The sequence below is a fragment of the Mustelus asterias genome, chromosome 17, assembly GCF_964213995.1.
Source record: "Mustelus asterias chromosome 17, sMusAst1.hap1.1, whole genome shotgun sequence".
In the NCBI taxonomy this organism is placed as follows: domain Eukaryota; kingdom Metazoa; phylum Chordata; class Chondrichthyes; order Carcharhiniformes; family Triakidae; genus Mustelus; species Mustelus asterias.
In genome coordinates this window covers 28,571,278-28,592,752 of record NC_135817.1, presented here as the reverse complement: position 1 = coordinate 28,592,752, position 21,475 = coordinate 28,571,278, and the positions used below count along the sequence as shown (strand labels likewise).

The window sequence follows — 21,475 nt, the reverse complement described above, 5'->3', positions numbered from 1 at the left end:
GTGTGAAAATAGATAAGTCCCCTGGGCCAGATGGGATTTATTCTAGGATTCTCTGGGAGGCTAGGGAGGAGATTGCAGAGCCTTTGGCTTTGACCTTTATGTCGTCATTGTCTACGGGAATAGTGCCAGAAGACTGGAGGATAGCAAATGTTGTCCCCTTGTTCAAGAAGGGGAGTAGAGGCAACTCTGGTAATGATAGACCAGTGAGCCTTACTTCTGTTGTGGGCAAAGTTTTGGAAAGGATTACAAGAGATAAGATTTATAAGCATCTAGAAAGGAATAATTTGATTAGGGATAGTCAACACGGTTTTGTGAAGGGTAGGTCGTGCCTCACAAACCTTATTGCGTTCTTTGAGAAGGTGACCAAAGAGGTGGATGAGGGTAAAGCAGTTGATGTGGTGTATATGGATTTCAGTAAAGCGTTTGATAAGGTTCCCCACGGTAAGCTATTGCAGAAGATACGGAGGCATGAGATTGAGGGTGATTTAGCTCTTTGGATCAGAAATTGGCTAGCTGTAAGAGGACAGAGGGTGGTGGTTGATGGGAAATGTTCATCCTGGAGTTCAATTACTAGTGGTGTACCGCAAGGATCTGTTTTGGGGCCACTGCTGTTTGTCATTTTTATAAATGGCCTGGATGAGGGCATAGAAGGATGGGTTAGTAAATTTGCGGATGACACTAAAGTTGGTGGAATTGTGAACAGTGCGGAAGGATGTTGCAGGTTACGGAAGGACATAGATAAGCTGAAGAGCTGGGCTGAGAGGTGGCAAATGGAGTTCAATGCAGAAAAGTGTGAGGTGATTCACTTTGGAAGGAGTAACATGAATACAGAGTACTGGGCTAATGGTAAGATACTTGGTAGTGTGGATGAGCAGAGAGATCTCGGTGTCCATGTGCATAGATCCCTGAAAGTTGACACCCAGTTTGATAGGGTTGTGAAGAAGGCGTACGGCGTGTTAGCTTTTATTGGTAGAGGGACTGAGTTTCGGAGCCATGAGGTCCTGTTGCAGCTGTACAAAACTCTGGTGTGGCCGCACTTGGAATATTGCGTACAATTCTGGTCACCGCATTATAGGAAGGATGTGGAAGCATTGGAAAGGGTGCAGAGGAGATTTACCAGAATGTTGCCTGGTATGGTGGGAAGGTCTTATGAGGAAAGGCTGAGGGACTTGAGGCTGTTTTCGTTATAGAGAAGAAGGTTAAGAGGGACTTAATAGAGGCATGTAAGATGATCAGAGGATTAGATAGGGTGGACAGTGAGAGCCTTTTTCCTCGGATGGTGATGGCTCGCATGAGGGGACATAGCTTTAAATTGAGGGGTGATAGATATAGGACAGATGTCAGAGGTAGGTTCTTTACTCAGAGAGTAGTAAGCGTGTGGAATGCCCTGCCTGCAACAGTCGTGGACTCGCCAACATTACGGGCATTTAAATGGCCATTGGATAAACATATGGATGATATGGGAATAGTGTAGGTTAGATGGGCTTCAGATTGGTTCACAGGTCGGTGCAACATCGAGGGCCGAAGGGCCTGTACTGCACTGTTATGTTCTATGTTCTATCTCGCATCTTACAAAGATGTGCTTCTGAAACCTTCACTCGCTGACTAACAAAGCATCAATAACAATTCCCATTCCCCAATTTAGAATGCCTTTCAGGAAAAAGTTTCAACTGTAATTGCTTCTGCGTATACATTATAAATGAACTCTGATTTTGTGTTGCTGAAGCTAGTGGCCTGCATTGTCATAAAACACTGTTGTTTAGGCCAGATAGAGTTAGCATTATAATTACAAATAATGTGGCATTTTCCAAAAGCAGTTGCTGAATTGCTTGACAGAATATAGAGAAATTGACAACTTGGAGTCTTCTGTGGCTCAATTAAGACTGCTTTACATGCTGTTAAAAACTTTGCTGTCTTCCCTGCCTTATTGTGAATTTTTCTTTAGGTCATCATTAGGAATAGAATAAATCTAAAAAAAAATTTCCTTCAAAATCTATGTTCTTATAAATGCAGAAGTTTGAGTTGGGACCTTCAACAGTGAGAGCATACAAACGTAGGGAGTAGGTCTTTCAGCCCCTCAGGTCTGCTTCATCATTCAGTGTCTCGTGTTTTAAAGTTTAAGACACTAGTTTCAGACCCAAGTTTCTTACCCTCAAGTGTGAAATTCTATCATGTTATGATTACTCTAGTCCGGGGTAGCCTTTAATGTGAGGTCATTAATTAATCCCATCTCATTGCATTGCCATATTTAAAATGACCTGTTCCCTGGTTGATCAGGAACTTATTGTTCTAAGAAGTGGTCCTGAATGCACTCTATGAACAGGCTGCCTTTGTAAATTTGATTTGTCCAATTGATATCAAGATTAACATTGTCCACGATTATTGTGTGCTACTGTTCTTAAAATATCCATTATATTTTAATTTATACTCTATCCTACACTTTAGCTACTATGTGAGGGGTTTGGGGCTGAGGGAGGGGGGTGGGGTACAATGAGTTACTCCCACCAGTGACTTCTTTCCTTTGCTATTTCTTATCCCCACTCAAACTAACCCTATATCTCGATCTTTTGTGCGAAAGTCATTTATCAATACTGTACTAATCTCATCCTTCATTCACATAGCTACCCCATTTCCTTTGCCTTTCTTTCTATCCTTTCAAAATATCAAATACCCTTGAACATTCAATTCCCAGCCTTGTTCACCTTGCAACCACATCTCTATAATAATTATATAATACCCGTTTATTTCTATATGCGCCTGTCTCACTTCAGTTATCATTACCTTGCACTATTGCCTCGTCCTTTCTCTTCAACGTTCAAAATTTCCCCTCACCCGAATAATCCCCCCACACAGCCCCACAATTTGAGTTTAAAGCCTCCTTTACTGCCCTAGTTATTCAATTCTCCAGGACATTGGTCCCAGTGTGGTTTAAGTGAACTCTATCCCAACAGAACAGCTCCCTGCCCTACTTTTCCCTTACTGGACATCCCAGAGTTAAAATTCATCCAGTCTAATCAATAACTAGGACAAAGAACCAAAATAGACCTGACTAAAGTCATCTCTGCAATACAATGATGGCGCCAGCTTCGCAAACCTCTCTGCAACATCTGATATACTTGAGCATGGCATCTTCCTCGACTGGTTGTCTTTCATCATCAGACTCTGCAGAACTATCCATGCACAGCTTCAGTCCTACTTAATGAAAAAAATCAGGACATCTCTTCTTTCTTTATCTTTCCTCAGTTCTGATTGACATGAAACTCTGCTTCTTTCCACAGGTAGTGCCTGATCTGCTGAGCACTTCCAGCTCTTTTTGTTTTTATGTCGGATTTCCAGCATCTGCAGTATTTTGCTTTCAGACCTCTTCTTTCCTTTGCACTTTCACCTCCAAAGTCTGCCACATCATCCTCTCCCTTTCCTTTACCCATACGCAATCTCTTGATAATTTCATTCAAAGGCACAAGATCAACATCCACCTGTATGTTGGTGATTCACAGCTCTACTCCTCCAGTTTAATTCAACCCAAGATACTTTCACTTCATTCGACCCAAGACATTTCCAGGCTGTCACACTGCCTGTCACCAGGTATTGTAGTTGGTGTAAGTACTTTCTGCTGTCAGGAAGTCAGGATTAATAAAATCCGCTCCTTTGCCACGAACAGCCATCCCCCTAACCACTTGCTTAGGCAGTATAAATTCATGTGCTACCGAGACATTATCCATGATCATGAGCAGTGTTTCATATCCCCAATATCGTTTCCACAACACTGCCCATCTCCACACTTACCTCAGACCCCTGCCACTGAAAACATGACCCATAACTGAGTTGCATACAAAAATCAATGACTTAAATGCTCACTTCCCAGTTCTCTCATCATCCCACTTTTACAAATTTCAACATGTCCAAAACACTTCTCCCCACATCCTGTGATGCACAGATTCCTGCTCCTCTATTTTCCTCTGGTCACACAGACCTATCAACACCTACCCCAACACAGCCCACTTAAAATCCTCATTCTGTTTCAATTTGTTCCTCATACTACATCCTTCCCTGGTCATATCTTCCTCCGATGCCCTTCTGTCCATCCTGTAACTTTGGCATTCTGTTTTTGGTAGAGCTTTCAGTCATCGCATCTCTACTCTTTGAGACTTCCTCTCTTTGGCTCTGCCCTCCTTCAAAACCTTCTCAAAAACCAACATTTCATCCAAGCTTTAAACCTCCTTCCCCAAGTATTCTCCCATGGTTTACACTCTGTGCTCCTTTGTATTCTTTTATAAAGTACTTAAAAAGCTTTTACATTAAATGTGCTGTAAAATGTTGCTTTGTATTTTGCATAATTCAAAAAATAGTATACTCACCACATGAAGAATCTTGTTTTCAGTTTCATATACAGTACAGTCCTGCCAAGAAAAAAGAAGCACATGTTGTCAAGAGATCAGTTAAATTCTGAACTCAACACACACTAAAAATACCAGATTTCTTTCCAGTTCATAGAATCACGAATGGTTACAGAATGAGGCCATTTGGCCTGTTGTCTTCATGTTGGCTCTCTGTAAGATAGTTCATGACACAACCATGAAGTTGAGCAACTTATTTTTTTGTTGTCAATACCATGATCCTTTATATATTTTGGCATCAGTAATGAGAAATTACATTTATCGTTTAATTGAGCAATATAAGGAAATACAATTGCAGGCAACTCAGTATTTGCAGCCATGAAGAACATGACTGTTGACAATTAGAAATCATAGTGCTGACACTGAATTTGACTTCCCCAGAGGGTCAGTTTAGCCCTTCTCTAAGGAAAACATTAAATCACAGCTTTTGCAGATCAATTGAAGAACATCATTTGCAGCATCAATATTCTGCTCTTTTCATTGCTGAATGTTCAGTGGATTACGAATAAGAGAGATTGAGGAAAAGAAAAACAACAAAATAATAATTTAATTTTGGAACTAACATTCAATGGAGCAAAGTTTATTAAAAGAAAAGCAAAGATATGCTATACCAGCTATCAATTGTAAATAATAATGGTAATTATATAGAGAATCCACAGTGGGGACAGACGATTGTTACAAAGTAAACCAGTGATTGATACAGGCTCCAAAACCATGTACTTCTGAGTGTGTATGAGCAGTGGTGGCTTTAATGATTTATTTTGTATTAAACATTGGTCCAGACTGCATTCTCTTCTACAAGACAGACAATTTTATTGAACATGACATTTTAATGTGTTTTACATTAAAGCTATTTTCAGCAGGATTTAATTTTCTATCTTTATGGTTAAAAGCTATAGCAAGACACATTGAGACAATATTTGGTACATTCTTGCACCTTTCTGGAACTGCAATTGTAAAGATTTTTGAAGCATTTTCAATCGTTGCACCTGTAATTTTACCATGTATATAAGATTGTGCATTCAGCTCGAGTCTAAAAACATAATGAATTAAATATTAGTCTGCAGAATTGGCGTTCAAGAACTTGTGATGGAATCAGTGCAGGATAGGAGATTTTGGCTTCCAAGGATATTAATCACAATACATAAAATTACAATGGATTGTGAAATCAAAGGTGATACCTGGGACTGACTTTAAGGAAAGATCTTACGTCCAGAAAGATAACTGCTTAATTGGTGCAACTCATGAAAAATCTTGAGGAGGGTAGATATTTCACTCAGTTATAACCATTACATATGTGTCAAAGTAGAGGTCACCAATCAGAAAGAGAGACTGATATCTGTTATCTTGGACAATTAGCACCCCAACCAATTTTGTGGTTGGGTTATGCAGTACTATGTACTGTGCACAGTTCTGGTCGCCTCACTATAGGAAGGATGTGGAAAAGATTGAAAGGGTGCAGAGGAGATTTACAAGGATGTTGCCTGGATAGGCCAGAAAGCTGCTGTCATTTGGGAATTAGCTATATTAAAATTAGGCTCTGGATGACCTTATTTAGATCGGGCAGGGGGGGCGGGGGGGGGGGACAGGTTATGCATTTTCCTATACATAGTGTTGAATCATCTACCCAACTATTTAAAATGACCGTCCGGCTTGTTAGAAGAGGATTCAAAGAGTAGGATTTACATTTAGAAACATAGAAAAACTACAGCACAAACAGGCCCTTCGGCCCCACAAGTTGTGCCGAACACATCCTTAACTTCTAGACCTACCTATAACCCTCCATCCTATTAAGCTCCATGTACTCATCCAGGAGTCTCTTAAAAGACCCTATTGAGTTTGCCTCCACCACCACTGACGGCAGCCGATTCCACTCGTCCACCACCCTGTGTGTGAAAAACTTACCCCTAACATCTCCCCTGTACCTACCCCCCAGCACCTTAAACCTGTGTCCTCTTGTAGCAGACATTTCCACCCTGGGAAAAAGCCTCTGAGAGTCCACCCAATCTATGCCTCTCAACATCTTATACACCTCTATTAGGTCTCCTCTCATCCTTCGTCTCTCCAAGGAGAAAAGACCGAGCTCCCTCAGCCTATCCTCATAAGGCATGCCACTCAATCCAGGCAACATCCTTGTAAATCTCCTCTGCACCCTTTCAATCTTTTCCACACCCTTCCTATAGTGAGGCGACCAGAACTGAGCACAGTACTCCAAGTGGGGTCTGACGAGGGTCTTATATAGCTGCATCATTATCCTCGGACTCCTAAACTCAATCCCTCGATTGATAAAGGCCAGCACACCATACGCCTTCTTACCCACCTCTTCCACCTGCGGGGCCGATTTCAGAGTCCTATGGACCCAGACCCCAAGGTCCTTCCGATCCTCTACCGTACAAAGAGTCTTTCCCTTTATATTGTACTCCTTCATCCCATTTGTCCTACCAAAATGGACCACGACGCATTTATCTGGGTTGAAGTCCATCTGCCACTTCTCCGCCCAGTCTTGCATCCTATCTATGTCCCTCTGTAACTTCTGACATCCCTCCAGACTATCCACAACCCCACCAACCTTCGTGTCGTCGGCAAACTTACCAACCCATCCCTCCACTTCCTCATCCAGGTCATTTATGAAAATGACAAACAGCAAGGGTCCCAGAACAGATCCCTGGGGCACACCACTGGTGACCGACCTCCATTTAGAAAAAGACCCATCTGTACCCACTCTGCCTCCTTTGGGCAAGCCAGTTCTGGATCCACCGGGCAGCAGCCCCTTGGATCCCATGCCCTCTCACTTTTTCTAGAAGCCTTGCATGGGGGACCTTATCGAACGCCTTGCTAAAATCCATATAAACCACATCTACCGCCTTCCCTTCGTCAATGTGTTTAGTCACATTTTTGAAGAACTCCACCAGGCTCGTAAGGTACGATCTGCCCTTGACAAAGCCATGCTGAGTATTCTTGAACATACTAAACCTCTCTAAATGCTCATATATCCTGTCCCTCAGGATCTTCTCCATCAGTTTACCAACCACTGAGGTTAGACTCACTGGTCGGTAATTACCTGGGCTATCCCTATTCCCCTTCTTGAAAATAGGAACCAAATCCGCAATCCTCCAATCCTCCGGCACCTCTCCCGTCTCCATCGACGACGCAAAGATCATCGCCAGAGGCTCTGCAATCTCCTCCCTTGCCTCCCACAGTAACCTGGGGTACATCCCACCCAGACCCGGCGACTTATCTATCTTGATGCCATTCAAAGATTCCATCTCAACCTCTTTCTTAAAGTCCACATACTCAATCCTTTCAGTCCACCGCACGCCCGCAGTACATCCACCCAGGATTATCCCCGGACTCCTAAACTCAATCCCTCGATTGAAAACCGAGGCAAAATACTCATTAAGCACCTCTGCCATTTCTACTGGTTCCGTACAGACTTTCCCGCCTTCACCTTTTATGGGCCCTATTCCGTCACGACTCATCCTTTTACTCTTCACATATTTATAGAACACCTTAGGGTTCTCCTTAATCCTACCTGCCAGGGCCTTCTTGTGACCCCTTCTGGCTCTCCTAATTTCCTTCTTTAGTCCCTTCCTACAAGCCGTATACTCTTCTAAATCCTTATCTTCGCCAAGCTCTCTGAGCCTTTTGTACGCTTTCCTTTTCTTCTCTACTAGATCCCGCACAGCTTTCGTGCACCACGGTTCCTTTAACCGACCAACACCTCCCTGTCTGCTCGGAACGTTGTCCTGTAGAACTCTAGACAGACATTCCTTGAAAAACTGCCACCTCTCTTCAGTACATTTCCCCGAGAATACCTCCTTCCAATTTACTCCTCTAATTTGCTGGCTAATGTCTTCATATTTCCCCTTACTCCATATAAACACTTTCCTAGCTTGTCTGATCCTCTCTTTTTCCAATGCAAGCCTAAAGGAGATAGAGTTATGATCGCTATCCCCAAGATGCTCTCCCACTGAGAGATCTGACACCTGTCCAGGTTCATTGGTCAGTATCAGATCAAGTACAGCCTCTCCTCTTGTAGGCTTGTCCACATGCTGTGTCAGGAAACCCTCCTGAACACACCTAACAAACTCTTCCCCATCCAATCCCCTTACCCTAGGGATATTCCAATCTATATTTGGGAAATTAAAGTCTCCCATCACAACAACTCTGCTATTACTGCATCTCTCCAGGATCTGTTTCCCTATCTGCTCCTTCACCTCCCTGTTACTGTTGGGCGGCCTATAGAAAACTCCCAGCAAAGTGACCGGCCCCTTCCCACTCCGAACTTCCACCCACAGAGACTCGGTGGACAATCCCTCCACAGCATACACCTTCTCTACAGCTGTGACACTATCCCTGATCAGCAGTGCCACTCCACCCCCTCTCTTGCCTCCCTCCCTGTCCTTCCTGAAACATCTGAATCCCGGCACCTGGAGTATCCAGTCCTGTCCCTGAGACATCCAAGTCTCCGTAATGGCCACCACATCATACTTCCAGGCATCGATCCACGCTCTGAGCTCATCCCCTTTATTCACTATACTCCTGGCATTAAAGTAAACACATCTCAATCCTTTGGTCTGAGCTCTCCCCTTCTCTATTCCCTGTCCATCCGCCCTCTTGCACCGCCTATAACCCTTCTCTGCGAGCTACCTTCCTCACTCTCAGTCGCCTCATTTTGATCCCCTCCCCCCAACCTATCTAGTTGAAACTCTCCCCAGTAGCCTTAGCCAACCTTCCTGCCAGGATATTGGTCCCCCTGGGATTCAAGTGCCACCCGCTTTGTGTGTACAGGTCACACCTGCTCTTGAAGAGGTCCCAATGGTCCAGGAACCTGAATTCCTGCCCCCTGCACCAGTCCCTCAGCCACACATTCATCCTCCACCTCACTCCATTCCTGCCCTCACCCTCCCGTGGCACAGGCAGCAATCCTGAGATTACTACCTTTGCTTTCCTCCTTCTCAGCTGTCTCCCTAATTCCCTATACTCTCTTTTCATGACCCCTTCCTACCCACATCAGCGGTACCAATATGTACCGCTACCTCCGGCTCCTCTCCCTCCCACCTCAGGATTTCTGGGACTTGCCCAGCGACATCCTGGATCCCAGCCCCAGGGAGGCAGACCACCATGCGAGACTCCCGCCTGCCTCCGCAAAATCGCCTGTCCGTCCCCGTGACTGTCGAGTCCCCGATTAATACTGCCTTCCTCCTCTTTTCTTTAGCCCTCTGAGTTACAGGGCCGGACTCCACCCCGGAGATACGGCCACTGCTGCTTCCCCCAGATGGGCTGTCCCCCCCAACAGTACTCAGGCAGGAGTACTTGTTGTGCACGGGCACACCTACCGGGGGTGTGAATCCTATTCTCGTCTTTTGTTTTTGCTTTTGCCCATCTGAACCAACAGCCTTGATCCCATTTAGTTAGTCAGGGAGCTTTGTCCCAGTTGGTTTAGCACAGTAAATGCTAATAATGCACCATCAGAATGATGGTCAAATCGAGGTTCGATCAGATAATTGAATCAATTACCTCCTGAAGATGAACTTTTACAACTCACTAGATTATACGGTGTTTCTCAAATTCTGAGCTAGGGTATGGTTTTCACGCACTGAAAGAACTATTTAGACCATTGTCTCAGTTTACATTTCACCCAGCATGAACTCCTCTGCAGCCCTTCCAATCCCATGACTTATTTCATGCACTTCGCTTAAAGTGAACTAGAAAACCTCCACTGGACCCAGTATACTTTGAACTTTTCAATGGATAGGTGATGTTTTTCTTTCCTTGGTTTGTCAATTTTCTTCTTCAAACAGTTTCTCCGTGGTATAACATGTTTCTGTGATCCGCCTGATAATTTACCCAGTTTCCTTATCTCTCCCAAGGGATTTCTGTATTTTTCTCTAGTGCTCCATCAGATATCTCATCTGCTTTGTACTTGCATTCTTTCTGTTACTCTTAATATTCCTTATTTGTAGCCCAGGAGTATGTTCTCCTGTCTGCGATTAGACACTTAGCTGAAAGGTCAGTAACCTTTTTGATACTCCGTTACCTGTTGGCAGCACATGTACAGTCCTGTGACAATCTGATCAAACCACAACTGTGGAATATTGTGATCCATTCTAGCCATTAAGACAAAACAGTGGCATTCAAGTTCTGACAGCAGTGCAGAGAAGATCAACATTACCGAGTTTTGAGGAAACAGTGGTGAAACTTGGAATTTTTAGCTTCGAAACAGTGTAGATAATGGAAATCCAGAAAACTGCTTCAAGCCAAACCATGATACTGGGACCACTGGGCATTGATTCAAACTAGCAAAAGAAAAATTTAGAACTGGTGTCAGGAAATTCATCCTCACACAAGATGTGCCATGGAATGCATTCTCATCAAGCACAGTGGAGATTAGAGCTCTAGGAGCATTTAAGAAAACAGGTTAAATATCAGGGGCTATGTAAATTATTTCTGTTTGGATGAGGTGAATGAGTTGAATGGCTTTCTACATTTGTATCAATATCATGACTCATGATGAAAGTGACTTTATGAAATGTCCCAACAGGGCAGACAAATGCTATGCTGTTCTGATAGTGATTTTGAATCACTGCTACTGGTTTCAAATCAACAAAATATATTTAATCCCTAGTCTCCCTCTCTCTCTCTCTAGTTCTGATCACTTTGTAAACCACTTAAGTTTGACGGTCAGTTTATGTTGTTCATTAAAATGAATTTTGGACTTTTTTCCAGAATATTTCACGGTGAACAATTGCTTTGAAGACTTTTAAAACTGCTCATGAATTGGCTTCCCTCCTCTTTTGACTGAAATATTATTTTCTGAAGTGCAGTTCCAAATACACTGACCACCTGTCAGCTATAAACTGCATGTTCATTCCCCACCGGCGAAGCTAGCAGACAAACATGAGCACTGAAGTAATACATGCACATATAAAGAAAAAAAACTTCATGCATTACCAGGGCCAACCGAAAGCAGGAAACACTGAGAACTTTTGATGTGGAGCTAAGTGAGAATGAGACATCAGACCTGATATTCATCCTCATTCGTTCAACATTACATACAAAGCATGGTAATATTAAAGCAGCTGTAATCCTGATAGCCCAGATTCTGAATCTATAATCCAGATTGAATCACTGCAATACTGAACTATTTACCTGGATAATCAGATCTAACTAAGAAAAGCCATCCAAGTTGCTCTAGGTATTTGTCTAATAGGTGTTGTTGAATGAATGGCTGAGGCAATGCAAAAAGCAACAGTGCAGAAACAAACTCTTGTATGATGGGAATACCCATTAGGTAATCAAATATGGGCCACAAATCAGACATGTAGCTTATTGTGTTGCACATTGGAGGGCTAAGTGATTATATCCCTCAAACTATCTCCTATTCTCCATTTGGCTACTTGCTGGAGTTTAATTGTGGATTCCAGCCACACTGGAAACAAATAACCTGTCTCCAATGCTGAAGTCATACAAAGCGATACTTGATTTGAAAAGAAAAGCACATGGTGCCAGATCAAACTATGATACTGAGCTGTCCTGAGAGAAATAGTGTTGAAAGATAACTTTGGTTAGAGGAAAAACTCTTCACACAGCTGGACTAGATTCTGACTATGTGCATCTAATGCGACATTGCTTACCTCTGAAAAGTACACAAACAGATTTTGATTTCATTTGTCACGTATTAGTATTCAATGAAAAGTATTGTTTCTTGTGCGCTATACAGAAAAAGCATACCATACATAGAGAAGGAACGGAGAGAGTGCAGAATGTCGTATTACAGTCATAGCTAGGGCCCAGAGAAAGATCAATTTAAGTGAGGTAGGTCCATTCAAAAGTCTGATGGCAGCAGCTGTTTTTGAGTCAGTTGGTATGTGATCTCAGGCTTTTGTATCTTTTTCCCGACGGAGGAATGTGGAAGAGGGTATGTCCGGGCTGCATGGGGTCCTTGATTATGCTGGCTACTTTTCCGAGGCAGCGGGAAGTGTAGACTGTGTCAGTGGGTGGGAGACTAGTTTGAGTGATGGACTGGGCTTCGTTCACAACCTTTTGCAGTTTCTTGTGGTCTTGGACAGAGCAGGAGCCGTACCAAGCTGCGATACAACCAGAAAGAATGCTTTCTATGGTGCATCTGTAAAAGTTGGTGAAAGTCGTAACAGACGTGCCAAATTTCCATAGTCTGAGAAAGTAGAGGCATTGGTGGGCTTTCTTAACTATAGTGTCTGCATGGAGGAACCAGGACAGGTTGTTGGTGATCTGGGCACCTAAAAACTTGAAGCTCTTGACCATTTCTACTTCACCCCCATTGATGTAGACAGGGGCATGTCCTCCACTACGCTTCCTGAAGTCAATGACTATCTCCTTGTTTTGTTGACATTGAGGGAGAGATTATTGTCGCCGCACCAGTTCACCAGATTCTCTATCTCCTTCCTGTATTCCGTCTCATCATTGTTTGCGATCCGACCCACTATGGTGGTGAGATCAGCAAACTTGAAATTCGAGTTGGAGGGGAATTTGGCCAGTCATAGGTGTATAAGGAGTATAATAAGGGGCTGAGGGCACTTCCCTGCGGAGCACCGGTGTTGAGGATGATCGTGGAGGTGTTGTTGCCTTTCCTTACTGATTGCGGTCTGTGGGTTAGAAAGTTCAGGATCCAGTCGCAGAGAGAGGAGCCGAGCCTCAGGCCACAGAGTTTGGAGATGAGTTTCATAGGAATAATGGTGTTGAAGGCTGAGCTGTAGTCGATAAATAAGAGTCTGACTTAGGTGTCTAGGTATTCCAGGATTGAGGGAGATGGCATCTGCTGTGGACGTGTTGCAGCGGAAGGCGAACTGTAGTGGATCCAGACATTCTGGGAGGACAGAATTGATTCGTGCCATGACTAACCTTTCGAAGCACTCCATAATGATGGATATCAGAGCCACCAGAAACTCTGCCTGGCTTTTCTTTGGTACCGGGATGGGGTTTATAATGGAATTATTCACAACTTATTCTGGACTCAAAGGTGCCTCACGTTGTATTCAGGTTTGTGATCGTTAATGTGTGGGACTGTGTAAACAGCACCACCCATAGTGATGAGGTAAGAGAACAAATGACTAAGAGAGAGGGAGAATGTTCATTACTTCAGGAGTGTAACCCTAGACATAAATAGCTGCACATAGCTCAGTTCTATAAAATAAACCAGTTGTTGTTTGAACATACCAACATCTCAGTAATCATTCTGAAGCTAACCAACATATAACACGCAGGTCTCTAGATCTAGTGCAGGAGAATTAAAATGCCTGTATTCACATAGCATTTGTGTCAATGAGACATCTTCACATACTATACAGAATGGCTGGGATTTTCTGGGCCTTCCTGCTGGCAGGGTCTTCCATTACCCACAGTGGTGTGGCTGATGGGCAATGCAAATGGCCAATAACTTTGACGGGACTGGAAAATCTCTCCTGCAGCCAATGGTGAACTGCTGCCGGAAAACCCGTCACGGGGGAGGGTGGAAAGTCCTGGCCTATTGGTGTACTTTTGAAGTGTAATTAGTGTTCTTATATTTCTTTAAACTGATGTACTGCCAACAAGGTCAGAGAGAAGAATCTCTGAGAACCTAAGTTTTGGGGAAAGTATGGTTATAATAGGGATCCAACCAAATCAGAGATCCATTGAGTGCACCATCAGATCTAAAACGATCATCCTTGCGAAGGATCAATGGAAAAGCAGTAACAGAAAAATTTTGGACTCCTCAAGGACAGATTGGTCGACTGGACACCAAAACAAATGGAAAATATTCAAACGAAAAAGCAAGTGGAAAAACTACAAGCAGAAATTGCTGCAGTAAAGTCAACAGAGCTGAAAATCAGCAGGCTTCAATGTGGTTAAGTAGGATGGAAACGTTCAGGGGAGAAGATCATATTCAAAGCTATAGAGAAACCGGTGATGGGAAGGCTACATTAAAATAATTTTTAAAATGCCAATAGAACAGACTTCAAATTTCAAAAACATAGAAATAATAAATAAATATAGCTGATAAGACATGTTTTAAAATCCTATATAGTAAATGATATAAAGGATTTGTCCAGATGAGGCATCACATGTCAAAAAATGGAATGAAAAATGACAGAATTGGTTATTGAAAGGTTTCAAACCATATTTTGCCAGAGGTCCAGTTTTTTGATGGTGCACCAACTGAAACTTATTGAAAATTAACTAACATTGCACAGTGCATGTACAGTAATGGGTGATTCCAATCTGTGCGCTTCAGAAAACCTAATGCACTCAGTCCAGAATCCCATGAACGTTAGAAAAACAGACATCAATGAGGCAAGCATGCATAAAAAGAAACTTTAGTATCGTGATGGGCATTTCACATATTCGTGGCGGGACAGGGCTGGATGGCACATGCTCCCATGTCGTGTCTGGGTGCCATATTGAAAGGATGTCCAGCATCACTGACCCTCCATTGAAGGAAGAAGCTGGCCTTCCTGAGAACGAAGATGGATCTCCAGGAACATTGAGGTTGGAAGATGGACCCCCCCAGGACACCAAATCTGGGAGGTCCACCTGCAGATGTACCACCCGAACCACTGCTGTGGTATTCCAGGATTGTGGGCAGGCTCCATCCTGAACTCTTGAAGCAGCCCTAGACAGTGTTCAGATATGTCCCTGCACCTGCACGAGTGTGTGCGTGCATGCGTGTGTGCATCCGTGTGTGCATGCGTGGGGGGGCGGGGAGGGGGGGGGTCCTTCCTCTGCATCCTATTAACACAATGCAAATGATGATCACACCGGTCTCTGGCCTGTTTTCCAACCCTCTATGATGGGCACCAGCTAAAGATCCCGCTGTAAATTCACGGCCATGTGAAACCAATTTTTGGGCCTCCTGCCATATTCTTACCCCATGCTCACAATCAAACCCGCCGGCAGGAGGCCTCAGAGAATTCTGCCTATTTTTCAGATAAGATTACCATTCTCTGCATCAGGGAAACATTGCACACACATACTAGCTACGTTGCACTATTAAAACACTTTCAGGCGTTATGATCAATTTATCCAAATTCAGCACACAGAACCAAAGAGGTTTACTATGCGGAAATTAATCTGGCATTCACATGACACATGCAAATTACAGATCATCTGATTAACAGTGTACCAAATGTTCTGTACAATTCTTCAATTTATCGAACCTACACCTTTCAAGCACTCTCTTCAAAGAGATTAACAGTACCTCAGTCTACATACCTATATTCTTTATTGTGCAGGGGTTTATTATGTGCTGTACCCTCCACTTATGTGTCAATTTTGAGTTAAAAGTCACGCAACAGTAAGAAATGGTGATCTGGTCCCGAAAGATGCTTTGTAAAGTATTTGGAGCTTCTCACTGTGGCAGGTATACTGCAATTTGTGTGATCTTTCTATTTTCCATTCCATTTCCTGATTCACTATACCAAAATCTTTCTTTTGCATCAACTCCATTCTCTTCGCATTTTTTTTTGCAAATGGATTATTCCACGATGCATATAACTGCCTGGTACTGATAGTTCATTGCAATATTCCTCTTTTGAAATAATCCAACCTTTTCCAATTTTTGTCTGCATTTTCGAATGGTTGTCACAGAGTTAATTTTACTTGGGGGGGTTATGCACAAGAATGCTGGTGCCTTTTGATATTTTGAGGGTGGTAATTTCCGACAAGAAATGCTCTGTAACTCTAAGTGCTTTAGGATTTTCAGGGCTGCCTGGCAAAATGTGATTTCTCTGAAGCTGAGGCAGTTCGTATCAGAAGTGCAAACCTCACAACTGCGTTCATTAATTGCCTGACTTCCGTGCCGTTTAATATACCTGGCTCTTGTCTATGAATGATCAATGATGCCAGTACGTTGTGACTGATTGCTTCATCAGTGCTTACAAAATAAATCTATTTCTAAGGAAGTCACACATTTCAGAAACTTGTTCCTGTGAATTTGTGAATGCTCCATGAGTTTCATAAAAACATAGGCAACACCTATGAAATATAAAAATAAGACTGTCATTCTCTGCTGGGGCATCACCCAACCCAGTACCACTTGATGAAGAGGAAACAATGATTCGGGCGGAGGGAGAATATGCTCAGCTTTTGAAAGTATGACTCATGCAGCGCACAGAAGACATGGAATGAAGGATTTGCATTTCATTTTGCAAAAACCTGACAAGATTCCACACAAGAAAAGAAAGACATGCATTTCTATAGTGTCTCTCAGGATGTATCAACTAACTTGATAGCCAATTAAGTATTTTTGTGTTGTACTTATTGTTGTAGGAAAAACAGCATTCAATTTATGCACTGCAAGGTCCCACGAACTGCCACGTGGTTATCAAATTTTCCATTTTTTTTATATGCTAGACGAGGGATAAATATTGGTCACGAAGCTGGGCTGAACTTGAAAGAACTGCTCTTCTTCCAAGTATTGCCTAGAATCCATTCATCTACCTCAGAGGGCATAAAGAGCCTTGACTAATCTGAAAGACAGCAGCTGCATCAATGCAGCATTTCCTCAGCACTCCAGTGAACTGTCAACCAAGAATTTGGGCTTGAGTCTCTGGAATGGAACTTGAAGCCATAACTTTCTGATTCAGAGGTGAGAGTGTTACCCATTGAGAAATCTTTGTTCAAAGTAAAGCTGAAAATGTAAAGGAAAATAGATCTGGGGGTTATCAATGAAAAAACATTAAAGCCATCAGCATTATGCAAGACTGGATTTTTGAATAAAGGTATATAAGATTTTAGGTTGGATTTGCAATACAGATTATGTCAAAAGTGGTGTAACTGTATAAGACATTGGTTACATCCAATCTGCAATGCTACATTCAGAACCAGTCACCATACCATAGGAAGGATAGTACCAGCCTTGAGTGGGTGTAGCATTGGACACCAAACGTCATGCCAGGTCCCAGGCCCTGGACTCAACCCTGGAACACCGAGATAACAAGGACACCTATGTCAGACTCTATTTATTGACTACAGCTCAGCCTTCAACACTATTATTCCCACGAAACTCATCTCCAAACTCCGTGGCCTGGGCCTTGGCACCTCCCTCTGCGACTGGATCCTGAACTTCCTAACTCACAGACCACAATCAGTAAGGATAGGCAACAACACACCCTCCATGATCAACCTCAATACTGGTGCCCCACAGAACTGTGTTCTCAGCCCCCTACTATACTCCTTGTACACCTATGACTGTGCAGCCAAATTCCGCTCCAATTCGATTTTCAAGTTTGCTGACAACACCACCGTAGTGGGTCGGATCTCAAACAATGACGAGACAGAGTACAGGAATGAGATAGAGAATCTGGTGAACTGGTGCAGCAACAATAATCTCTCTCTCAATGTCAACAAAACGAAGGAGATTGTCATCGACTTCAGGAAGTGTAAAGGACAACATGCCCCTGTCTACATCAATGGGGACGAAGTAGAAAGGGTCAAGAGCTTCAAGTTTTTAGGTGTCCAGATCACCAACAACCTGTCCTGGTCCCCCTCATGCCGACACTATAGTTAAGGAAGCCCAGCAACGCCTCTACTTTCTCAGAAGACTAAGGAAATTTGGCATGTCAGCTACGATACCCACCAACTTTTACAGATGCACCATCAAAAGCATTCTTTCTGGTTGTATCACAGCTTGGTATGGCTCCTGCTCTGCCCAAGACCACAAGGAACTACAAAAGGTTGTGAATGTAGCCCAATCCATCACGCAAACCAGCCTCCCATCCATTGACTCTGTCTACACTTTCCGCTGCCTCGGCAAAGCAGCCAGCATAATTAGGGACCCCACGCACCCCGGACATTCTCTCTTCCACCTTCTTCCTTTGGGAAAAAGATACAAAAGTCTGAGGTCACGTACCAACTGACTCAAGAACAGCTTCTTCCCTGCTGCTGTCAGACTTTTGAATGGACTTACCTTGCATTGAGTTGATCTTTCTCTACACCCTAGCTATGACTGTAACACTACAATTTGCACTCTCTTGTTTCCTTCTCTATGACGGTATGTTTTGTCTGTATAGTGCGCAAGAAACAATACTTTTCACTGTATGTTAATACATGTGACAATAATAAAACAAATCAAATTTAAAAAGCCTAAATTATGAGGGAGGATTAAGAAAGTCGAGTGTTTTCTTATCAAGACAAGCCCAAATGAAAGGTTTCAACATTATGAAGCAATGGACTAAGTTACGCCTGACAAATTGTTCACCAGGTATCAAAAACTGGGAGTACAATGTAATAAGTAATGTGGGAAAAACTAAGAAATTCAACAATTCCAACCAATCTGAGATAAATGCCTCCCCACCAATAACAATACCTTGGGTGTAGGTGTGTGTCTAGGGGAGGGCTGGTGGAGGATATTGGTCTTGTCAGTGTTGTATGTGGAGTTGAAGATAATCTGAATGTCGCTTGCAGTTTGGGCCACAACTTCACTGTGGTTGACCTGTTGTATGTCATGGACATGCTGGAAGGTCAGCACATGGGAGGTCAGAGAAATCATTTCAAGGAAACTCGGAAAGCCTCAGTGGAAATGGGACAAATTGACATCAGTGCATTGGAGGAACTTGTCACAAACCAGACCATGTTCCAGCACCTCATCCAACAAGATGCAACACACTGAGAAAATGACCACATAAATTGGGCTGCAAAGAAGCAACAAAAGCAGAAGAAAAGATTTCAGAACCCTGACTTGAGAACAAACTTCTCCAGGGAAACTCTTATCCTCTCTGCCCAAAGAACTGTGGCTCCAGAATTGTCCTGCTAAGTCATCTGAGGACACACAAATCTTGAAACCTACTTGGCGGTATCCTCGTTTCGAGGGCCTGGTGAACCATATAGCAGCAACATGGTCAGAAGGCAGAAGACTTGGCTTGATATCAAATAGGGAAGGTTTGTTGAGGTAAATGGTAGTTTCTTGTAACCAAAATGTTGTGAAAATCAATTTTAAATGATTTGAATTATTCTACAGAACGTCTGGTAAAAATCATGAGCTACTAAGCTGCACTGAATAGTTGGGAAAGGAATCTGTGTGCACACAACACTGCACAATTCATCTCAGCTTTAAGAAAAAAATGTCTTTGGGACTCTGCTAAATTCAGACATTGTGGATTTGCAATCATGTTAGGCTCATAAAGGAAGTGTGAAGTGTTCCCTTCCCTCTGTAAGGTAGTGTGCCAAACAACAAGGCTAGCTGCTTGGTATAAATAAACAACTTCATGCATCAGTACGGGAAGTTCAAGTGAAAAGAGAACGAGGCCCTGATATTCACGACGGCAACATCGCTCAAATCAACCTTCCATCCATTGACTCTGGCTATGCTCCCCACTGCCTCGGAAAAGCAGCCAGCATAATTAAGGACTCCACGCACTCTGGACATACTCTCTTCCACCTTCTCCCGTCAGGAAAAAGATACAAAAGTCTGAGGACACATACCAACCCACTCAAGAACCACTTCTTCCCTGCTGCCATCAGACATTTAAATGGACCTGCCTCGCATTAAGTTGAACTTTCTCTCCACCCTCGCTATGACTGTAACACTACATTCTGCAACATCTCCTTTCCTTCTGTGTGTATGGTATGCTTTGTCAATCTAGTCGACAGGCATGTTGTTCACAGAGGTCTCCAGAATAGGCCATAGCCACAGATTGGCTAAGTATGCTGGGGCAAAAGATTGCAGGGTGGAGGGATGGATGCAGCAAGGTTGGGTGGATGCAGCAAGGTTGGGTGGATTGTGGATCATTATTGGAGGGGTGGGGGGATCAGCTGGATCAGAATTCAGGTGGTAGAAATGAAGTTCAGGATAAGGGGAGCCCAGGACCTGCAATCATGGAAGAGTGGGGGAAGTGGGGTGGTTTACACGTTAGCTTGTTGGACTTGGTGGGGTGGGGGAGACACAACTGCTCCTACCAGTTCAGAACAGTGCTCTTCCAGTTTTTGTCAGCCGGGTTTCTTGAGGCCCAGGAACCTGGCGAGCATGGATTATAATTGGAATCCCTGTGAAATGGAAGCACCAACCTCCTTTAAAAAATTCAATGATTAATCTGCCTCCTAAGAGCAGACTGGTTGCCACCCCTCGTTCTGCCTCCTTAAAATTGGAAAGTGAACATGTTTGAGGTGTATTAGGAATTTGTTTCATATTTTTAGCATTGTAACCTCCTAACCAAATGAAATTCAAATCCACCCATTTCTGGTTGGTTAAAATGAGGCCACTCCTCCCACTACCCTCACCTCCTCCTTACCCTGCAACTACCCCCTCAAACCCCAGGGTACCACCCCTTCCCCACACTCAGCGATTTTGAGAAGATGTAAGAGCTGGGACCTCATGTCCAACAGTATCAAGACAAAGTGATATGGTGCAGAACCGAGCGGAACTAACTGAAGTCAAGTTCAGGGAAAGGGATGCAGGGGTTCATTGAGTTTTAGGATGATGGAGGGCAGAAAGTCATTTGACCCATTTTGGCTGTGAGGTTATCAGAGAGTTAACCCCAATGAGACCTACTCTCCTGTTAAGCCCTGCTTTTGTTTTCCACCTCAGGTACTTCCAGTTCCTTTTTGAAAGTTGTTATTCTGCTTCCACCAGCCTTTCCGGCTGTGCATTCTAGATCATAACAAAGCACCGCTTACAAAATTTTCTTCATCTCGCCCTGGTTCTTTTGCCAATTACCTTAAATCCGAGTGTTTTTGTTACCTTACCCTTCTGCCACAGAAAATAGCTTCTCCTTACCAGGGTATGAACTCTGTCAGAATCCTTCGTAATTTTAAGCATGCCTATTAAATCTCCCCAAGAAACAAACTCCATTCACTCCAATCTTTCCACATAACTCAAGTCCCTCATCACTGGTCCCATTCTAGAAATTTCTTCTCACTCTGCCCAGGGCCTTGACATATTTCAGAAAATGCAATGCCCAGAATTGTATACATTTCTCCAGCTGAGAGCTAACCAATGATTCATAAAAGTTTAACACTTTCGTACATATGCAACATACATGTTCAATACATTTTGAAAGTGAGCATTGTCTCTACTGTCTTACCATATTGGACTTTCAGTCCAATGCTATCAGTTTAACACCCTC

At 43.2% G+C, this 21,475-nt stretch overlaps 1 protein-coding gene across 1 annotated transcript in view; it reads right to left on the bottom strand.

Annotated features, from left to right (window-relative positions):
- cnksr2a (connector enhancer of kinase suppressor of Ras 2a) overlaps window positions 1-21,475 on the bottom strand; it is a 467,989-nt gene that overhangs the window by 271,531 nt on the left and 174,983 nt on the right. The window contains exon 5 of the mRNA XM_078232430.1: window positions 4,359-4,400. Within this exon, the coding sequence (XP_078088556.1) occupies window positions 4,359-4,400 (42 nt within the window). The remainder of the gene's footprint in view (window positions 1-4,358; window positions 4,401-21,475) is intronic.